Below are 22,882 nucleotides of genomic sequence, written 5' to 3' on the forward strand. Positions count from 1 at the left end.
TCTTTCTCTATGCAACATGCCATCCATCTCACTCCTTCTTTTTTGGATAGTTTCTGCTGCTGGTGGTGCTATTCCTTTTTTACCAAGTCTTTTTTTATCCCTTTTTTTTTCAATAATTTTTACGATTTGTTGGCGCTTCAAATTTTTTGCCCCAGCCCCCCATTTTGCATATGTGTGTGTGTGTGTGTGTGTATGTGTGTGCAGGCCAATCCCCTGCGATACAACACCCCCCTTGGATGCGATGTATGTGTTTATTGAAGCGTAGCCATTGATTGGCAGGACATCTGCACACGGCATTCATTTTGAAGAGTCAGACGACTCCGCCGGCACCACTTAGCCACCCAACCACCCACCCGACTAACCCACCCAAAATCCAGCCAAACCATGCGCTTTTCCCATCATTGATTGCTGGCTCTGACTTTTACCCAATACCTTCGCCCCTACCAGTGTTGCGTGCTTGTGTGCAAACAAGAGAAATTTATTTGTTTGCTTGCCAAATGATTTCCATTTGTTTAAAGTAATTAATAGTTTTCAGCGGCGCTAGTTTTTGCGAATATCCTAGGAAACAGGCACATGGTAAAAGTAACTGAGCTGGACTTTACAGCAATTTCACTGCAATTTATACCTTTTTTTTGCAATAGGAGCTCTAAAAAATAATACAAAAACTAAAAAAATCACTTTATTTTTAACAATCACAATAGCAATGGCACACTTGTGCACTTTCATATTTCCCACATTTCCTCTGCAAGTTGCTCTTCCTTATCAGAATCACACACACAGAGAGCATTCTATTCATGAGGATATCCTTTTGAATCCCTGATTTTCTTGTGCTTAAAACTTGGCGAAACTGCAATTGCACCTTTGTGTGGCATTTTCTTAGCCATTTTTCGCAAGCTCCTTTGTCGATTTGACCTTGAGCTGGTCGTGTTTAATTCATTTTATGCCCTTTCGCATAAAGCGATTCATGTGCTCACCTCAATGATCTGTCCCATAATCAGGATGAGCGGTTAAGAGCCATCCGCCCTCGCCCATCTTAACCCGTCGACGGCACCCCGATCCATTTCGACCTCTTCGCCTTGGGGTTATATTTTTTTTTTGTTTTTTTTTATTTTTTGCGTGGTGCAGGAAAATAAAGACGAAACGAGGGCATTATGGTATTATTTATGGCGAAAATTGCGCCACAGTCCGGATGCGGCATTCACCCACTTGCCGCCCGCTTTTACCTCCCATTTCTTGGTTGTTTTTTCCTTCTTTTTTTTCAAGACTTTCAACGTCTTGGGGTGCGTGCAGCTTTTGGGGAAAAAGTAAAAGGAAATGCCAGTAAAATGTAATGTATTAAATTGTTTTGGCTGAAACCAAAGCATAAATATGAGATGGGCGAGAGGGCCAGAGACACGCACACACACACTCGCACGCACACACGGGTTGAAATAAGGGATGAACTACCCTTAGCCAGGCCAAAATGCGTTGCGGTAGGTCAGGGCAACTCGGGAAAATGCGGTGGCTCCTTCGCCGTTATTTCTCATTTTCGTGCTCTTACTTTACCTTATTTCCCATTTTCTTTTCGCCACGATTTTTATATACGTTTCAGTGTTTTCTTGTCTTCTTTTTTTTGGAGTAGGTCGCGTGGCGGGGTGGCCATCGCTTTTAGCCCTTCGCCTTTTACCGTTCGCCTAATGGCAACGCAATTTCCGCCCGAAACTGTTTAAAAACTCTTCTACGCCTACGAACACGTAGCGCTTGGCACTGAGAAAAATTCGAGATGTTTTTAAGAGTCGCGTTGGTAAGATTCTACAGGCCTGGTTCCAATATAATATAATATCTTTGCCTAGTCCAAAAATCCAAAAATCGTATTATGCATTGAAATTAAATGTTTTACGTCCTTGTTCAGGAACATAAACTAGCACTAACTAAACTAACTCTTTAAAACTAGCAACTAGCAACTAAATGTATGCTATTAAATATTTTTAGTCCTTTGTGCTAGTTGTAGAAAATCGATGTTCTGCAAATTCTGCAAACTTTCTTTTCGGGCTTATAATATTTCATTCATTTCATTCAAATTGGCATATTCATAATTAGATCAGAAAACTACGGATATTTTTTTAGTTCAGTGCAGTCGGCGCCATTTTGCTTCTGGCACTGCAGCCCCGACAAGTTGCAAGATGCACGGCGCACAAAAACGCCCTGCGACCCGCAAACGCCCACCGAAGAGCACCACCCAACCACCCCCAATGTATGTGCACACCACCAACCCTCGCTCCCCTGGCCGTTGTCGGGGTACAAATGACATGCATGCAATGCTCATTCCCATTCCCATTCGCATTCTCATAGCCCCGCGCCCAAAATGGTCGCCTCGCAAATGGAAGTTGCATTCCGAATCAACGTGGAAACAGAGCCGCCCCACCAACCACCCAGCCACCCATCGACCCATCGGCCCACCACCCACTGGAAGCACCACCCACCTCCCACAGTCGCACCACGTGCTTCTAACGGCGCGGGCAGTCGACGCCTACATGTCGGAAATGTTGGCATGTCGTTGTTGTATTTCTGCTCTAATATCCTTTATAGCAAAAGTGCTTGACGTAAATTGACTTGTTTTTACTTTTGACTTTTAAGGCCCCCCTCCCCACACACCCCATTCCATGCAGCACCCCCTTTCCCTTAAGACCCCTTCCCCGTTATTCGAGGTCCTTGTTTGTTTGTTTGTTTGTTGTTGTTGTGGTTGCAATTTGGGTACACAGGATGTGCAGGATATACGGGGATATGTATGTGCAAATATCCATACACATGCATACAAACATACTCGGCGAATTGAACAAAACGAGAACGAGGTGCACAGGAAGGCCGTTTAATATTTATTTTATCCATGTTGTCCCGATGAAGGACTGGCATTTTCCCCTCTAAAAGTGGGTGGAGTGGTGGGTGGTGGGGGGCTTTTGAGGTGCCTTTTCGCCTATTGCAGGTGCGAAAATATGCTGCAAATGGTGGCAAGCAGATGTGGATGAATACACGAGATGTGAGTGCTTTCATGGTTGGGTAATAAAAAATAACGTACTTCAGGTACATCTTTCGAAAATATATAAATTCTATTAAAATGAGTAACTTACATTACGAGCTAGCTGAAGAAATCAACTAAATGGGAAATTGATTTAGAAAGGCAGACTCCATTGTTCCATGGTTTCTATACATTTTAAACTGTTTTAAGAGTTATTTGTATATTCTAAAAACTTAAAAAGCCTTTTTTAAATGAGCTAACTTAGCTATAAGAAAAAGTTAATTACCTTCAATTAGCTGCAAATTCGCAGATGATCTTAATTGAAGGCGCGCGTTGAACTCGACGGGAAAATGCAGTGCGAAACTTTCGGCACTTTAATATGCACTTTTTTCTGATTGGCAAATCACTTTAATTACTTGACTTTAATATTACATTACTTTAATATTTAATATAATATGAATCAATTAAGGCAACACAACAATAATGTAGCTATAATATTCGCATAGTTATAAACAAATTATATTCTTTGGAAAGAGTCTTTGTGGCGATTTCAAGTGCCATAAAATGAGTCTACATCTACAAATTTTGGAATTTAGTGTTAGTGTCTAGTAACAAAAATAAAATATTAAACAAATATTTCTTCAAGTGTACTGCTGCTGCAGTTGTTGCTGCTGCTTGCAGCTTACACGTTTTAAGTTAACAACTACAGCAGCTGCCTATCGGCCGGCACCATCAATTGACCTTTCGCATTGCCCAGTCGTGCCCCTGCCACTCCCCCTACCGCTCACCAGCCCCCTTTCAACGCGGAGGGCAAGTGCTCCAAATAAAATGCGATGCCCAAAGGCACCAGTCCCAAGTTGCAAGTTGCCGGCCTCGAGTTGCAAGTCTCCATCCGAATCGCAGTACCAAGTCCAGGAGGCTTATCTTTTTAGACGGCTGCCGACGTGCCGGCGAAATCTTTGGGGCTGGGAAAATGCACTGCCAGTTTTCCCCCAGGCTGTCCCTTAGGTCCGGTCAGGTTTTGCTTCGATTTTCCGTTTTGAAGCAACGTTCTTCCAAAAAGGCAATAAAGTGCGCATAAATTTACGCGCGAAATCAATCTGGTAGGTTGGAAATTAACCAAAAACATCGTGGGAAAATAACAATATCAAAGTTGCCAGTATTGAATACTCTACAAAATGAATTACATAAAAATGATTGAATCAAAATTATAATTTTTTTAAAAATTGAAAGTAATATTTTAACCTTCTACTCGTATAATACAGTTTTATATATTTAAAGAATACTGTTAAATTTGGAATTAAATTATTATTACATATTTAATGTAAAGTCAGGAAAACTCTTTTGGAAAGAGGCCTTTATTAAAAAGTCTTTTTTTTTTAACATAAATTGGCTATTCCCAAAAAAAATTCCAAAGACCTATAATATAATAATAAGTTTTTGCATATGCATAATAAGGTAAAAATATATCATTTTTCCCTTTTGGCCACAATTCAATTGGGAATTTAATTACGAGATTAACGAGGTACGGCATTCCATAATTGGACGTTCATTTCAAACGTTCTGGTCAAAACACTCATTATTTTTTTCAATTCAATTTTAATTATTGGTTTTTTCTGAATAACTTAGCTAAAAACGGTCAGGCAGTTGAAGAAAAGTCGGTTTTTACTTTTAATAATATATTTTACGTTTTAACGAGCTAAGGTGATATAATTTGTTTTTCTAATTTTCCGAATTGGCAAAAAATGGCGAAAAAACGAACAGTTTGAACCATGTATTAAGGGCAGGGTAAGGGTATAAGGTGTACGAGTGTATGAGGTGTATTAAGTGTATGAGATGTAAGAGGTGTATAGGTCTATGAGGTGTATAAGGTGTATGAGGTGTATGAAGTGTATGAGATGTATGAGGTGTATTAAGTATATGAGGTGTATAAGTAGGTGGTAGCTGGCCATATCAACGCACTGGGGAATGTGTTTAATTGCAACAACAAGATATCGTGTGGAGTTAAACATCCAGGTTAATCCGGGAAGGAGGAGGCGGACGAGGATCCGATACTCTCGGGCGAGGACTCGCGCGAGGAATCGCGCTAATCGAGCGGCTTAAAGGCCGACTCGTGCAACCGGAATCCATGGAGACTGCAAGTGCAAGCGCTTTGTGAAGAAAATAACTATACCATACTCGGAGAATTACTTACCGGGGGACGTACTTCTCCACGGGCGGCTGGGGTCTCAACATCGGCAGCTCCATGAAGAACAGGTGCGGGAAGCTGGTCCCGAACATGGCTCCGTCCAGCTTTGGACGGGATCGCGGCTTGAAGACGTCTCTACAGCTTGGACAGTAGATCTTAACTGTGGAATGGCCCCACTCGTCGCTGAGGCCCACTGGCAGGGCTTTCTGCCCCTTACAGTAGAACTTCGGACACACTCCGAAGTCCCCCCTCTCATACTTCAGGCGCATATCTTCCACGCCACGCTCCGTCATAATGTAGTTGGCGTGGATCATGCCGTACAGCTTCTCCTCGTGGCCGGAGACCGAGGCCACGGACCTGTCGAACAACGGTTCCAGGACCACGTTCAGTGTGTCTTCCAAGTACTCCAGCCCCGCCAGGTTGAGCCTGTTCTTTATGAACTTGATGGGCACGCGGCAGACGAACTCGTTGCCCATCATCCCAACGAACCAACCAATCCAGCTGGCATCTACTTTAGGCTCGTTGCTCTGGCTACAAGATTTTACTGTGATTTGCTATAATTTCCACAAGAAAAACCTAGTTACTTACGGGTTCGACATGTTCACTCGTTAAAAATGTAATACAAAGTGCAGTGCGAAATGACAAGGGCTACTATGCCATAATGACATCTATGTGTCAAAGTCTCGACAGGGCTGTAACACTTAATCGGCCGGGAACTCGATAACTTTACAATAACCTCAAACTCGTCAAAGCGGCAAGTTCAGCTTTTATATTATTTTATTAATAGTATCCAAAGCAAAATGTTATAAATCCAGGAATTTTTCAACATTAATAAACTCAGTTATATTACCACTTTGCTATTGAAATAAAACACAACTCTGTTTATTTTTTATAATAATACCCTTTACTCGTATAGTAAAAGGCTATACTAGATTCGTTGTAAAGGCGGAAGGAATTGTTTCCGACCATATAAAGTATATATACTCTTGATCAGGACCAATAGCCAAATCGAGCTGGCAATGTCCGTCTGTCCCTATGAACGTCAAGATCTCAGGTAAAAGCTAAAAGGTTGAGATTCAGCATATGGATTCTAGAGACAAAGACGCTGCGCAAGTTTGTTGACCCATGTTGCCACGCCCACACTAACGTCCTCTCTAACGCCCACAAACCGCACAAAATTGTCACGCCCCCATTTTTGAAAAATGTGTTGATCTTTTTTTATATTTTTTTTGGTCTTGTAAATTTTTATCTGATTACCAAGAACACAGTGGCCACGCCCATCCACCAACAAGACGCCCGAAATGGTCGCGTCCACACTTTTAAACAATTTTAAAAATTGTTCTCATTATATTCCCCAATATCTATCGATATCTCACAAAAAATGATGATATCGATATCGCATCACACTAGTTTACTCCCAATTATCCATACTAACTGTAAATATTACTTTTTTACGGACTCTTAGACAAATTTTTTTTAAGAACTAGATTGTTAGTACCTTCACATTTTCATATTGCTGGTTGGTTTTCTATGGTACAAAAATATAAAATGAAGCCTAGCCAACTACTAATTAAACTGTATCTATATATTTAACTGGCCAAGAACCTCTAGTAACCTGTACAACCTTTTGGCAGAGTACAAATGGCTGAAAGCCGAAGTGGCTACAAATCGCATTTTAATAGCTGGCATGGTCAGCGTTTCTGTTCCTTTTCGCCGTACCCTATGGCTCCTTAAGTGTGAAATTCAACCAGCTACTTGGAACCAAGAGGCAGAGGACTCAACGCAAGCCAAACCTGAAAGCGATCAGGAAAAATGTGGCTGTCAGTAAGTGCAGTGGCTCATAATGACTCGATGCGGCCAAGCTGAAACTGATTTAGCTATGGGATAGGAAATGCTATTTGGGCATGGCTGTCGATATCATTAGACGCGGGTATCACGTAATGCCCAGAAAGTTTATACAGTGTAGAATAGAATATGCCATAGTTTATAAAGAAACATAATTATGGATTTAAGTAACTTAAAAGAGCCCTAAATAATTTGTACTCTGCATAAATGCTAAACTAATGGTAAACAGATCATAATTTTAAAATGAAAAAAATTTAGCACAAGGAATTCTTTAGATCATAATTTTAAAATGAAAATAATTTAGCACAAGGAATTCTTCTTCTGCATGTATAGATAATAACAAATAATTCTGTTTCTCCAATTCTATTATTTACATGATTCCTTGAAGGCTCTGGAAGCATTTTACTTTCCTGCACTTCCCTAACCACCATTAATAACAATTAATTTGTATTTACGGCTGGGCATCCGTGGCGCACAGGGTGCCCACCGCGAAAATGCAATTGCACAAGTAAATCCTTGTAATCCCCACATTAGTCTCCCCTCTCCCCGCTTTCCCCCCTTTTCGCCACCCTTTTCACCATCCTTTCCACCAGCATCTTATGCTCTCTTCGCGGTTTCCTCTTTCTATTTTGGCTGGCGGTATTTTTTGGTTTTCTTTCTTTTTTGGTCTTAGCAAATTACCTTCACGAGCCAAGCGAGGGGGTGGAAAAGTGGGTGGCAGGGGGTGACAAACCACATGCGATTACCCTGACAAGGTGGGCAGTGGGTGGGTGGTGCAGTCCAGGGGGTGGGCTAACAAATCGCTGAAAATATGCGATGCGTGTGTCGTTGGTTGTGGAAAATGGAGCTCGAAACTGCAACAAGCACCAAGGTAATGCATACCCAAAAACGGAACAGTAGACACTACGGTTTTAAACTTGTCGTAACAGAAAACATAAAAATCTAAATGAACAACAACCTTAAACGTATGTAGATATTAAGTAAATTGCTTAAATCAAAACAAAACATTTTTCGAGATTAGGCTGCGTTAAAAATTTGCACATATTCGCATATAATTGCTTGAAATTGTATTGCAAATATATTATAATATATATTCACTGTAGATATGTACCCCATCTATACGTTTAATATCCCTTCTGACGGCGGGCAAACAAGTAAAAATCGCATGCAATTTGAAGAAAAATATGCGAGAAGTAAACTTTTGAAACGACGCATTTTTCCAGCTTTTCCGACGCCCGCGATCCTACCCCCTTCCCGTCGCCGCTTTTCCCCGCCGCGTTTTGTGAGGGGTTGATGCTCATCATAGCCATGAAATGTGCAAGTGCGTTAGCCCCAAAACCAATTTTCAGTAATGACTGCATTTTGCCGTCGTCTCAGCTTTTCCACAGCCACCCCCCCAACACACACACACACACGACCATCCCCTGGAAAGCCCCCACCCGAGAACGATGTTGTCGGTTTAAATGCACAAAAGCGCGCCAAAGGACATGCCAAGGACAAACGTTAGTTGAACCGGATGGAAAAGCGGTGGGGGAGAGGGGTAGTGCGGGCCGGTGGGGGAGGCGCCTTGCGTAATTTGCTGCGGCAATGGCGGCAAAACACATCGCAAAATGGCGACAGATCCAAAAGGGAGTCTACAGTGCGCCCCCCTCGCACTGCCATGCCTCCTTTGGGATCCCTTTTCGCCTTTGCGGGTTTTACAATTTTAAGATTTATTTACGTGCTTCGGGGAGTGTTCCAGCCCCCCGCGCCCCGCATTCCTTGGAGTGGTGGAGGGGAGTGTGGGGCGCCGGATAAATGCATGCGTTTGTTGGCCGAGACGCGCCAAAAAGTTTTCCCTCCGCTTTTCCCGAACGCCAGCTGCATACGAAATGGTGGAAGATGGCAACCCTGCCGCCTTGCATTTCGACAGCCAGGGCTGGCATGTGCGTGTGTGCAAAAGTCAGCCTGTGACCTGTTTGTCCTCTAAAGTGAAATATTTTGCAGCAGGCGAAATGCAATTTTCTATGTGTTGTGCGGGCAGAACTTGGACAAAAAAAAAAAACACCACCCCCCCTGCTCAGATGGCGGGAAAAGCGGAAAATGCGAGAACTGCAGGCGTGACACGCAATGTTCGATAGGTATCGAAACATAATACATAATAATGTTATATCTATTTCAGAGAATTAATTAATTTAATTACATAATTTTGTTAATTTTCGTTATATCTGTAATTTAATTGAATACAGCAATCTGGAAAAGTAGTTAGAAATACAGATAAACGAATATCCTATTAAAAAAAGGATAAAATAACATGGATGATCTAAAGTATTCTTTTTATTATTAATGGAAATGGTACTTAACGCTAAAGAGAAAAGCTAAAAAAAGAAAATCCTTCTCGAATGATAATGATGTCATCCCTATCGGCATTATCCTGCTCAACTATCGGTTATTCGTCCATTGCGTAAGATGTCGCTGGAGCATCATTTAATGCGCCGCCAGTTGTCTTAGCAGCCGGCTTTAGTGGGTTAAGATGGGGGTCCTTTCGGACAGGGGCTGCGGACTGATAGCAAGGGGAGCCGGAGACGTCACTGGCATATTTCATTTTCCAGCTACTTTTTTGCCGCTTCATTTGACAGGGTAACTCAGGGGGGAATTGGTGGGGGGTGGGGGATGGGGGGGAAGACGGAAAAAGGGAGTGCAATGGGATCTACATCAAAATCTAGCCCCCGCTGCCACGCCCCTGGCCACTGCTCTAAAAACGCAGAATGTATTTGAAATGTTTCAGCATTGATAAATAGTTTTGCGCTGTCCTGCGGGGATGCAGTCAGCATCACAGCTTTTCCGTTTTGCTCCTCTGCCTTCCGAATTTTGCAGGCCCCGCTATGTGTGGGTTGGCTTTTCGAAATTAGGAAAATTAATGTGGGAAAATGCTGTGCCCCAAAGTGAAGCGAGCGAGGCAACAAACGCATTTCATATATCATGCAGTGAAAAACGGATAGCGGCTGTGGGGAATTTATTTCTCGCATTGATTTTCCAGTGAGCTATTTCTTTTATTGAAATTTGCCGAAAGGAAGCCAAATAAAATCATAAATTCTGCCCCGTTCTTTTTTGTGTGCGTGTTTTTTTTTTCATCTGGGCTCATATTTATGGCTGAGTTATTTTCATATTCGCAGCGTGAAGGCGGAAGTGGTAACAAGAAATAACAGGAAATATATTTTCCAATCGAAATTCCTGTTTTTTTCCTCTGCTGGGAAAAACGGCTGACCAGCCAGTTTCTTGTTTAAATGTTATATTGAGCAAAAACTAACAATGAAAGTGCTTATTTAGATTTAATTTCTTCGCAAATCAAGATATAAATAAGATATATAATATATTTCATCCTTTTTATATAGAATTAAAGTAAGTTGCAACATATTTTGCTGTTATATCTAATGAATATATCAACTTCATCTACGCTTATTAACTTATCTTTACAATTGAACACACGTATTTTCTTAACTCCTGACTTACCACTCCAATTTTTGGCATTAAAATTTGCTCTATAATTTCATTGATAGCTGTATTTTTAAGTTTCCCTCTTTTGGGTCGATTTATACCCTCTTTAGCCCTTTTTATCAAACCGCATTGCAGCTCATTATCATTTGACAGCCTACCTTCGCCTTTTAATGACCGCTTGTCACATCGAATAATAGCTCGCACCTCAACACCGATGGCAATAAAACAGTTAAAACCGGAAAAGGAGTTACAACAAATGTGTGACGAGTTACTTGGTGGCTGTAAAAGAAATTGTAAGCAATTTGCACGCGAGGCGATAAAAATCATCTTAAACGCGCGATTAATGTCAATTTTATCAATAAAATTATAAATAAAGACATGAAAACGAGCCGAGTGCGAGATAAGCGCGAATGAAATGCGAACTCGAGTCACAACAACCAGACACTAAGACACCACCACCGACAACAACAACAACAACAACAACACTGGGTGCCACACCAACTGCAACAACAAATGCGGTAACAACAACAAACACCAAACAGCAGGCAAATTATGGAGTGTGTGGCGCAGGCTCACGTTCCATGGGGCAACAACTGAATGGCAAGGAAATCACACTGTGGAATACCCTACATGCTGTGTGTTGTAGTAGTAGTATTAGAAATTTTAGTTTTAGAAATTTTAATGATATAGAACTATGATAAGGAAATATAGTTCAAAGTATAATTTATAGCGAACAAAATACTTTAGCTTAGGAGATTTCTTGAAAATATAGTACGCACTTTAAGAAATATAAATACTAATATGATATTTAAGTGTGAATCTTAGTTTTAAATATAGCATTTAATTGGTAAAACTGCTGTTGCTTCCAATTCTTTGTAAAACTGAAGAAAAAACTATATACAGAATCAGGGTTATAGGTTCAAACCAATGTGATTTTGAAATACCCTTTTGCAGGGTATGCTCAAATATACAAAAATAAAACGCAGCTGGGCTGGCTGCTGGCCTTAATCCTGGGGGAGATTAGCCCAGTGGGATATGGAAGGGGGGTGGGGACCAGTTGCTGACCAAAAAGGGGAGCAGGGCAGTTGATGCAAATGCGCAGCTGCCACATGCTCAAACTCAACTTGGGTTGGCTTTTTCGGTCCAGAAGCAGAATGCCAGTTGCATTGCGGGTGTTTAACAGTCGGGAAAAATGAAGGGAAGGGGTTCCAAAAGTGGTCGAGGAGAGAGCCCAAAGCGGCAATTCGGCTAAAATTTATTTCATTTCATTCAACATGCTTAGCACATTGAGAACAGTGGGTCGAAAGTGCTACTTTATCAAGAAACTTGAGGTATTTATCCAAACAGCTTAAAATAAAAATTTTTGAGGTCTGTAAATCAGATGATTATCATGCAAGTATTTTTATTTAGTTTTAATAAACATATTTTTCAACATTTATTTAGCTTTTGTAGCTCTTGAGATGTATAAATATTCCTAATTTGTTATCTGTCTTAATTCTAATTATTTATATTTAGAATACTACTGTTTTTATAACTTTTTCAAGCCCTTATTTGAATGTCACATTTTTTATACACGCTTTTGCCAACTTTGACCACTGTGCCCCGTTCGAGGCGTTCGCATTTCCCACGCCAACTGCCAAATGGGCGAGTTCAAAGCGTTTTGTGCACGGCCAAGATTCCGCTTCCAATTACACAAAAGATTGCTGAGAACTCACAAAAGCCGAACAGAATCCGAGTCGAGAAGAGCTGCAGTCGAAGACCAATTTTCCAGCGAAATGTGCAACGTGTCAGCTGAGTGGGAAAAACGAAACAAGAAGTGGCAAAACAAAAATTGGCGAAAATTGAAAACTGCTGCTCCAATTGCAGACCGATGACGTCATGGTCGGGTCTCAAAAAAATAAAAAAACATTATATATATAAAAAAAAAGAAGCCAGCCACTTGTTGCCAATTGAAAATTACACTCGCATGCCAAAATGCCTTTTTCCGATTCGTAATTTTCGCGATTTGCATAAACTGTGCGATTTTGGACTCAAATTATGCCTACCCCTTCTGTATTTTTTTTTGTAGTTTTTCTTATTTTTTCCTTTGTCGGCATGGCGTTTGTCGTCGTTGAAGCGCGCAAAATTTTCTTAATGAGCTACAAACAATGCTCGTAAAAAACGTCGAGCTCAAAAGCCGGTGTATATGGCCAAATTAATCGCCGAGGAGCATGCGATGCTAATTTGTTATTGTTAGTGTTATTGGTGTAACTAGTTTGTCGGAGTCAAAGGTAAGGTCTTTGGTATTCCAAATGCAAGTCCATGGATTTTTACGAGATATACAGAGTTCTCCGGCTGCAAAAAATTCCGCAGACTGCATTGTAAGGTGTGAAAAGGGATATGAAATACGATTTAGGAACTATATATAGTATTTGTAGGAGATTTATGAAACATTTTGTAGCAAAATTATAATGCCAATAAATATGTTTATTGCTTATAGCATCTATATATATATAGTGTAGATAACACATGCAATATTTAAGCCACCTGAATAACTGTAGGCAAAGTCCAATAAAAGTTGAATAGAGCAATTAATCAAAAGTCCGTGGAACACAGACCCAGGCCACTAAAATGTAAATGCAGTTCTGGGCGGAGAAACCCTTTCGAGGCCGCTCCACCCATCGAAATGGGGTTTCCTGCGCCGTGGCAGCTCAACTGTAATTACACTTTACTAAATCAAAGTGATCCCCCCTCCGATCGGGTTGACAATCGAAAATAACTAAAAATAAAACGGCAGAAGCCAAAGATCAATGGACCAAATGCCGCCGTTCGGAGTACACCGTGGTACACTGTGTTCCAAGGTGCGATACCCCAAACTAGTGGGCACGTCAACTGCCACAAGGAAATTGCAACTGGCAACTGGCGACTCGCAACTTGCAACTTGCAACTTGCATCTCGCAATGTACGGCAGCAAATTAAAAGCGATGCGCTGGGCGATGGGTTGGCATATTGAAATAAGATCAATATCGCGGTGAGCAGCGCGTAGTTGCGTTTAAAAATATAACTACGATTGTTCCTGCCAGCAGCAGCAACTTGCAACAGCAACACCAGCGGCAGCAGCAGCAACAACTGTCAAACAAGCAACAAGACATATTACGGGCGCGGGCAGAGAACTTGGCCCAGACATCGACCCTCGAGACTCATTTACAACTGACCGAATGAAGGCGCTCAAGTATCTCAGTATCCCAGCATCAGAGTATCTAAGTATCTATTCCCCGCCGGTGTGTCTGTGTCTGTGTGTGTGTATCTGTGTGTGTCCAACACTTTGCGCCAAATCGATTGTCCTGCCGGGAACAGATGTTGAGCATGGGATCTGCCCGAGGTGTTCCTTCCGCCCATTTTCCAGCAATGTTGCGGTCTTTAAATGTGGCTAAATTAGGGCGAAAAGTATCTTTACTAAAATTCTACTGTAAGTTATTTATTTTTATAGAAATTACCGAAATAACATATGACCCCAAACAACTGATATAGAATTGGAACATTCAGTATTAAACATCGACTTCATTAGATATAAAAATATATGTATTGAAAATCAACTAAATAGATTGCCTGAAATGAAACTTCTAAGTTGTATAAATTTGTTAATTATGTGTTGATTTATTATTAATTTTTAATATCGTACATTTATATTTAGAAGAAGGTGATCTTAAAGCGGCACTTACTCTTCATATTTAAATGATATATTCAACACAGCATTTGGCTTGAAAGCCCCCAAAAGATCGGTACTTTCTTGAGATGTAAACTCAGTGGCTTGGGATCGTTGTTTTTTTGTTTATATATTTTTTTTTGGTTTGTTGGCTGTGTTTGCTGCCGCTTCAGAGGAAACCGCCGCCAACGCTGCTACCATAAAAACAATTGCTGTTGTTGTTGCTGTTGGCGGTGGTGGTGCTGCTGATGCTGCTGTTTTTGTTGGTACGCAATTTAAATGGAATTTCTGCTACTGGGCCCACGAACGCTGATCGCCATAAATAATCGCGCTGTGGCCGCAGCTTCAGTTCCTGCCTCAACTTTGGACTTCAGCCGGGCCAGGCAACATCAATGGTGGCGGTGTCGCCGCAACAACTGCAACAACAGCAGCGGCAGCAGCAACATTGGTGCAACAACAGCAGCAGCAGCAGCAACAACAACATGTACAACGAGCAACTGCAACGGCGACCGCATCTCAGATCGCGCGATAAGGTAATTGGACTATTATGTCAAAAAGTATTTGGCGTTTAAGAAATATGGCCTGGCATTTGACATTTCGGCAGCCAGTAGTCGGTCGCATCGGTCGGATCGTTCGGATCGGTTTTAGTATAGTATAGCATAGTGTAGTGTAGTATAGTATCGCATGTTGCCCCGTTTGCGACGCCGCCCCTTTCGGCAATTCGAGCTGCAATTGCCACAGAACAAAAGGTGCACATTAAAAACTGTTTCGATATCGAGATTGCATTGATCATGGCCCACAAGGGCCAAGCGGCGGGGGCAGTTGGGGTACGGCGAACGCATTGTCACCAGCAAAGTCGGTGGTTTTAAAGTGTTAAGGGGCATGCCCCCCTCTCCGCCAACCCAAGCTCTCCGCCAGCAATGATCAAAGCCAATGTGCGTGGTCATGTAATTGATTACGCTGCGATCTTGAATGGGTATCGCAATTGGGATCGGCATTGGCAGCGAAATGGAGGAGATGGAAATCGCAGAGTGCGGGGTGGAGTAGTGAAGGAGGCTTCCCATCGGGATTAATCATTAACTCCAGAGAATGGTGCGATGATCAATGGAGTCCGATTGTTTAGGACTCTAATCGGTTTGCGCTGTGTATAGGTATGTAGATGGTTTACTTATGGATTAAGGACCTTAGGTTACGCAAATTAAATTGGACAAAGATATATAACGCGTGAGTTTAGTCCAATTCTTATTTGGCCTATTAACCAGGTTATAAGTATTTCGTTTAGGCGCAATCTAAAGTATTTTTATTTATATCAGTTCCGAAATTCCAATTTATATTATCAGCTTAGGTTTTGCACAAGATATGGATATGCATTTTTTGATTTTGCTTTGTAAATGTATACAATAGTATTAACTTAAAGTTTATTGACTATTTATGAGCCCATATCGAAGCAGTCGTGGCCGAGTGGTTAAGGCGTCTGACTAGAAATCAGATTCCCTCTGGGAGCGTAGGTTCGAATCCTACCGGCTGCGTTTGTAAGCATATTTTTTATTTTGCAAAAAAATTATTATTATAATGAAAAGGAAAAAAACACCTCGGAAATGGTGTATTTAAGTGCATTCCAGTGTTGTTTACCGCACGAAAATAAATACAATTAAATACCATCTACCGCTGAGCTATTTTAATCTAGACATCCAAATGTTGCTGAAAAATCCTTTCTTATAATAAGCATAACATTTACTAAAGTGATGTTCATTATTTGTACCCTTTTGCGTATAATTGTGGGGAATATCAGAGGCATTAAAATGCCTCGCCCGGCTATTTAATTAACCAGAGGCAAGCTGAATGAGCCAAATTGAACATCCCCAAATGGGCAGGGGCAGGGTTAAGGGAAATATGGTATATGGGATATGGGATATGGGATATGGCTATGAGAACAAGATGAATTACCTTTTGCCACTGCACGTGAAACTGACACGCCAATGAGTGTGAGTGTGTATCTGTGCATGAGTGTGTGTGTGTGTTGTGTGGGCTAAGGGGGTTGAGGGGGCTCCTCTTCTTTCCGTGCCACACATGGCTTTCAACACGTTTTTGGCCATTTCTGCTGCCGCTGCCGCTTCTGCTTCTGCTGTTGTTGCAACTTCTGCGTGACGACTGAAAACGACGACCGAATGATGGCTTAATTCATTTGCTCGCCCGGATCGCCCAAAATGTATTTTTAATTTAATTTCACGAGGGAAAGGAAATTAAATTGAATTATTTACTCTGGCCCGCAAAAAAAAAAAAAAATAATAAAACAACAAAAAACGAGAACATCGCGGCAACGAATCCATTAAAATTAGTTTCAATATGGCCGTGTATGGAACGCTTTCGATTTGGATTAAGTGCAAGTGGATGGGTCGTCGGTTCTGTGGATATGCAGCCCCTTTGGAAGTTGAGGTAACCCCTACCATTTTAATTGCCACCAGCTCAATTATGATAAATAGAAGTTGCTCTTGGCGAAGCCCAAGTTTTGCATAATATTTTCTTTTTCGCCGCCGCCGCGGATTATACGCAAGTCGTCATTGTTGGCCCGGCTAATTTTCATATTTTGCCCCTTTTGGTTTTTGCTCGTTTTCATGCATTTAATTGGATTTGGAGTTGGAAAGCCGGAGTCTTTTAACTGACTGCGATTACATTCTAATTATGAAAAATTCTTAATAACCGAATGATACAAGGCGGAATGAACAAGAGGCACTTTGACGGACAGGTGGAAAAAAGTCTTGGGATTGCGAATCGAAACTAGTTTGCCTGGAATCATTTTTGGAATATAACAAAATGTGTATTTTACAAGAAAAAAATTTAGTTACTACACTTGGCCACAAAATTTCACTAGCTCTTTAATATTTTTGCTAATTAATGGTAAAATATATCTACAATAATCTACAATGATTCTGAGATTGAAATATTAATCTTACACGTTATTGAAGCTAACTTTTAGAATTGGGTTAGGAAGGAATATCTTAATGACAATGATTCAATTAACATTAAATGTTTTTAACTTAAGTGCCATATTATTATGCTTCAATAGAATAAATTGATATATATATATGTATACATATATTCTATTATTAATTGAAGGCCTATTATAATTTAATATCTCATTCAGTTAATTACGTAATTTGCAATATTATTTTTTTTTAGATGAATTTCCACTTTGAGAGTTGTCAAAGTCGCGGCTAGTTTGCATATGCCGTAAAATTGCTGTGTCCATTTATGAACTCGACGTTTTCCTTTGAACCTGCGGTGGAAAACCACAATTGGCCGTTAGGAAAAGCCGTGTGTGCGCTTTATGCATTTGGTCAGCCTGACGTGTTGTTGCCTAAATGCGCATATCAAACATCAAACATCAAAATGTGCAACATTTCAACGTCTTTAGCCGCAACTTCAACTTCAACGGCGACTTCCACTCTGACGGCAAAGTTGTGTCAAAGATTTGAATATCGCAACATTTTTTGTCATAGCCAATGAAAAGATTTGTTTTCTTATTTTGGCCTAGGCTTTTCACTTTTCGAGCGACCGCCAAAATGTTGCCGCAACATGTTGCCGGCGATCGCTTGTCCAAAGCTCTGAAAAAGTTGACAAATAAAAGACCAATAGTAAAAACAAAGAGATTGTTTGATTCTTTGACGAAGAATATACTAAAAAAAGGTTTGAAGAATTAAAAAAATATATACATACATATATATATATATATAATAAATATGTGTTCTTTAAAAATTCTAGAATGTAAAACCCATTAAGATGTTACTTTATATTGGGTAAAATAATATAATTTCTTGGTATCAATAATTGATTGCCCAATAAATCTGCGATTAATTGCTTAATGATTCTCATTGGCATTTTATTACGCTTAGTGTATGCACACAACGATTTCCAATTGCGCCACTTGACAGGCAGATAAAAATGTTGAGAATTCGAACAATGGAGACGATGACAACGCAGCAGCATCAGCAACATCAACTGCTGCAACTGCTGCAACTGCAATTGCAATGCGGACATCGATGTGCGTGCTTGACCGAAAAGCAAAAATAAATACAAAAAATAAGCAACACAAAAAAATGCCCACTCCGCTCAATTCCGCAGCTCGCTTTAATTGAAAGATGTCAATTTGCAAACGCACAAAGTGCGTTGCGCAACAGCAACAGCGGTCAGAATCCGATACAACAACTGCAACAACCGAGACAACAAAAACAGCTAAAACAACTGCACATAACAACTGCAGTGGGACACAAACAACGAGCTGGGAAAACAACAAACGAGGCGATCTGCGGGCTCCAAATAAATTTCAGCCAAATTGCCAACGTCAGCGACGCTATCAGCGGCATTTATCAGTTGGCTTTAAACTCTCAAGTACACAGATGAGCTTAAATGCACTGAGAGAAACGCAGAGCACGCGCTAAATTCTAAAGAAAGTCTATTCAACACAAATGTTAACACATAAGATACAAGTTTGTTCTTTAAATCTTCTTTTTGTGATAATGTATTAAATCCTTAAATACATCCTTAAATATATTTGCTAGCTTCTAAAATTGTTTGCAGTGCACTGCTGTGTGCGTGTGTTTTTCTTATAGGCTGCATGCTTTATCTCAATATTTAATTGGCAAAATATGCGTCTAAACGCACATAAATTGCATTGCTAACGCGTTTGTTGCGTCTCCCCTCTCGCTCACCCATCTGTCGCCCTCTCGCTCCCTCTTGCACACGACATCATCGGTTGGAGCGTCTTGCTACACTCTTCTTTTGCTTCTTCTTCTTCTTTGGGCACCGCACACCAATTACCTGCAACAACAACAGCCATATAAACAACAACAATTTCCACACGCAATGTCAAGGCATTTCACTCAACTGTTGCTGCTGTTGTAATTACAGGGAGCTCTCGATAAAAGAAAAGGGATATATTTATTTGCCTCTTTAATTTTGGTGATAATTATACGAAGTTGTACGAGGTAATGAAATGTGATCTATATTTTCTTTCTATAATAATTGATTATTTTCTAGGAGCAGCATTCAGATAACATTCAATTCAAACGATGAGCATAAAGCGTTCCCTATCGAGTGATCACTGTACTTCTTGTCCTGGTTATTTCGCAGGTTTCCAGACCGTTTCTTTCACTGCTGCTGCTTTGACTACTGCTGCTCCTTCAGCAATTTTATCTGCTGCAGTTGCTGCTGATGTTGCTGCTGCTGCTGCTGCTGCTGCTGTTGCGTTGCTTATGCTGTTGCTGCAGCGGCAATTGCTGTGCGGTTTGCCACTCCTCAGATGGAGGTGACGGCGATTCAAGAATTGCAGAACTGCTGAGCCGCACTAACCTGCCGCAAAATGTCACAATTCTGCTGGCCCAGGCAATAAGCCTCGTTTAAACCTGAAGAAATATAAGATTACGAATGAATAATAAAAGTAAAATATATAATTTAGAAATTTAAGGAAAGAAAAATATATGGAAATAAATATATGTATCTGTTAAATATCAATAAAATTGGTAAAACATATATAAAAATAGGAAGCATGAACCTTGAGTCACTTCGTTTGTTGCACTTATATTGTTGCAGTGCACTGTTGCATTGCCACACTGACCACTTAGGAGTCGAGGCCTTTGCGGCTTTGGAAGTCTTGTTAAATTGTCGCAAAGTTATGAGTCGGGCAGGAAACTCAACTGCGGTCATATCGATGCTTTATTTCTGGTTTATCGCACTCCTCAGTTCGATTGACAAGTAGGAAGTGCTGTCAGTGCGCTTTAAGCAACCTTGAATGTGCCGCAAGATGTTTATATAAACTTTACATACATACATATATACGAATATAGATCTCGCTGGCTGAACTTGCCCCGAAAACTTTTAACCAGCACAACGACCTTCGGTTAAAGTTGCGGAAAATCCACAATACCCCTTCGCCCTCGCCAACCACCACCCCTTTCATCTTTCATCCAGCCCGTTGTCTGTGTGGGTGGGAAAACTTTGTCTTAAAGTTCAAACTGGAGCAAAAACTATTTGCCCCAAATGCGGCGGCCACAATGCATTCCTCCTTCTCAGATCTCAATGGCAAAGCACATAGATACCTATGTGCATTTGCAGGGGGTACATAGTATAAAGCATGCACTCGGTCTGGAGTCTGAGTGTGTATATAACTCTTTTTTATTTGAATGCCAGCGCACTGCCAGGCATCGCACAGTGGTTCACAGTTAGGTGATAAAGGCTTCAAATTACCGAATATTTTCATCTTAATTATGCTACAACAATATGTTAACTGGATTTGTACAATATGCATAGAGAACGAATGTACTGCAATAAAATAAGTAAAACCCACGTTTTGTTGTTTTTAAAGGCTAAAAAAAGTTTACTAGATATGGTAATTATTGTAAATTTCGTTTTGTCATGGAGTCTACTGTATTTGTCATCCAGTTTTTAATCATATTTTAAAGCCTTTTTAGCCAATGATCCGCAGCGACGTCGCAGCTGTTTTCGCGAGCAACTTGAGCAACGTCCTTGGCCATTCTCCTGCTTGCACTTAAGCCTTTCTCTTGTCGCCCCACAAATCCCCGCCACGCCCACCTCTCCCACCACCCACTTCCGCCACCCAACTTTTCTTCTTCTTTTTCCTGCTGCTGCAGCCGCTGTTGCTGTTGTTATTGTTGTTGGCTTGTCTGGCGTTGTCTGAAAAGTTTTCCATATTTTTAGTGCCAGCGAGCGGGAGTGTGAGCGAGAGGGCAGATGGGGGGGAGTGAGCGAGAGCGAGACAGACAGATAGAGTTTCCCAGTTTCCCACTTTGCAATAAGTTTCAAACTTAAATAAGGATAATAAAATGCTGTCGACTGCAGCAGCTTCCTGTGACTCTCTCTCTTTATGTGTGTGTGTGTATGTGGATGTCTCATTTGTTCGCTTAGGTACCCGCCGCCCACCACCCACTTTCGACATCCCACCCCCTAAGCCAACGTCCTTGGGTTTGTCTGCTCGCTGTCTGCTATTCCTGCGAGGCAACAACAACAAGAACCAGTGCCGGAGAATGAAGAACAAGGACTTTTGCCAGCAACCTTGCCATTGCCACTCCCACCAACCACCGCCTCCCGCCGCCGCCCACCATCGCCCGTCGGTGGCACGCCCCCCTTTTCGCCGCATGATTCACTCTTGAACAACTTTTTAACATAATGAAATCAAATAAAATGTAGGTAGAAAGCTGATGCAGCCAAAGACACCGCACATAAACGTATATACGTACATGTACATGTTTAAATATATGTATATAAATATATATGTATGTATGAACATATATCCCATATAAATATGGGTAACTTGTGCGAGTCGGGGGAAATAACAAAATATATATTGCAGTTGTCTGCGGTTTTAGCTGCTTACTCTGTGGAACACTTTCGCTTTTCGCCGGAGCAGCGGAAAATAATGCAGTCACAGCGACGGATACGGATACGGATACGGATACAGATACCGATAAAGATGCAGATACGTTTATTCCGGTGTCGCCAACTCAAATCGATTTAATGGCGGACATGTTCTTGTGTATTCATTACCTTTGCCAGAATGTTTATTTAATTTCTCGGGCTTAAGCAAATATCTATCTGAAGGAAAGGATTCATAAAAAAATGTAGAAGGGTTATGGAAACAATTCTCTTTTAAATAGAATACCTTTTCGTCTTATTTTTTAAGGATTAAAAAAATTCCTACGAATTTCGAAGGGGGAATCTTTGCTTTGCGACCACAAGGGAAGTTGGCCCTCCGGTCGTATACTTATTTTCGTACATGTAAACGCCATTTCGCCGTCGCTTGTCCTGCTGAATGACTTCAATTGAGCCCAAATACAAAAGATACCCATTTCAGTTCATTTCGATTCGGCTCTGTGCAATTTAATCTTGTCCCTCAGTTCGTCGCAATTTAAATATATTCTAACCATTTGCCCAACCCGATTGCGAAATGAAAATTAGTAGAACAAAAAGAGTGGAATAAAAGAAGGAGTGATGTAGAATGTGGAATCCTGCTGCTCATTTTGGCAAACAGCCGCTGGCAGCTGCCTCAGTTTTTCATTGCTTTTCCCCCTTTCCCCCGCTGCCATCCCCTTCGTATCTTGCCATCATTTTGGATGCGGCACAATGACAATTGCAGTGCAACTGCTACGGTTGCCCCACCTTCGGATCCCATTTTCATTTCAACCATACCGCCTGCCTCATTTGTGTATGATTTTCTGCTTCAAGTGAACTCGTCTTTGGCATTTATCAGCCGATTTTCTGTGAACGAAAACTTTTGATTTTGTGTGATTTGTGCAAGGTATAAAAATGTATTCAATGAAATGTGCAATTTAAAATCGAACTAGACCTTAAAATTACTTTACTTTAATTTGAATTCAATTCTATAATTTAATTAATTGTAAATATTATATTTCTTAAATAACTATCATTTTGAATTCTCGTATTTTAGGCAGATGGAATTACGTCCTTGTTTTAAAACTCCTCACTTTTTAACATCCAGTTGCGTGCGTCTCGTTTTAAGCTGGTCTTGGCCATCTCCCAGTGACCCCTGCCACGCCCCTCCAGCGACCCCGCCCACGACCTGCTGCACCGCCCACCGCCCACTCATCGTGCGCTTCATTTCGTGCGCTGTCGTCCATCAGTGAAATAAAAATGTCACTCCCATTGCAATCCATCACGT

At 41.0% G+C, this 22,882-nt stretch overlaps 1 protein-coding gene and 1 non-coding gene across 3 annotated transcripts in view; one reads left to right on the forward strand and one right to left on the reverse strand.

Annotated features, from left to right (window-relative positions):
• Positions 1–4,672: 4,672 nt before the first annotated feature.
• LOC27206823 (suppressor-of-stellate-like protein) overlaps positions 4,673–22,882 on the reverse strand; it is a 98,504-nt gene continuing 80,294 nt past the window's right edge. The window contains exons 1-3 of one of the 2 annotated variants that reach the window (XM_039296723.2): positions 5,772–5,869; positions 5,190–5,714; positions 4,673–5,130 (exon numbers count right to left, since the gene is read on the reverse strand). In XM_039296723.2, coding sequence (XP_039152657.1) covers positions 5,082–5,130; positions 5,190–5,714; positions 5,772–5,782 — 585 coding nt within the window. In that variant the 5' untranslated portion in view covers positions 5,783–5,869 and the 3' untranslated portion in view covers positions 4,673–5,081. Of the gene's footprint in view, positions 5,131–5,189; positions 5,715–5,771; positions 5,870–22,882 lie in introns of those variants that run through there. The other variant, XM_039296724.2, reaches the window with a different exon arrangement.
• On the forward strand, positions 15,638–15,719 carry Trnas-aga. The gene has a single exon. It is a non-coding gene; the product is annotated as a tRNA-Ser (tRNA).

Source organism: Drosophila simulans, chromosome X (genome assembly GCF_016746395.2).
Source record: "Drosophila simulans strain w501 chromosome X, Prin_Dsim_3.1, whole genome shotgun sequence".
Classification (NCBI taxonomy): Eukaryota; Metazoa; Arthropoda; class Insecta; order Diptera; family Drosophilidae; genus Drosophila; species Drosophila simulans.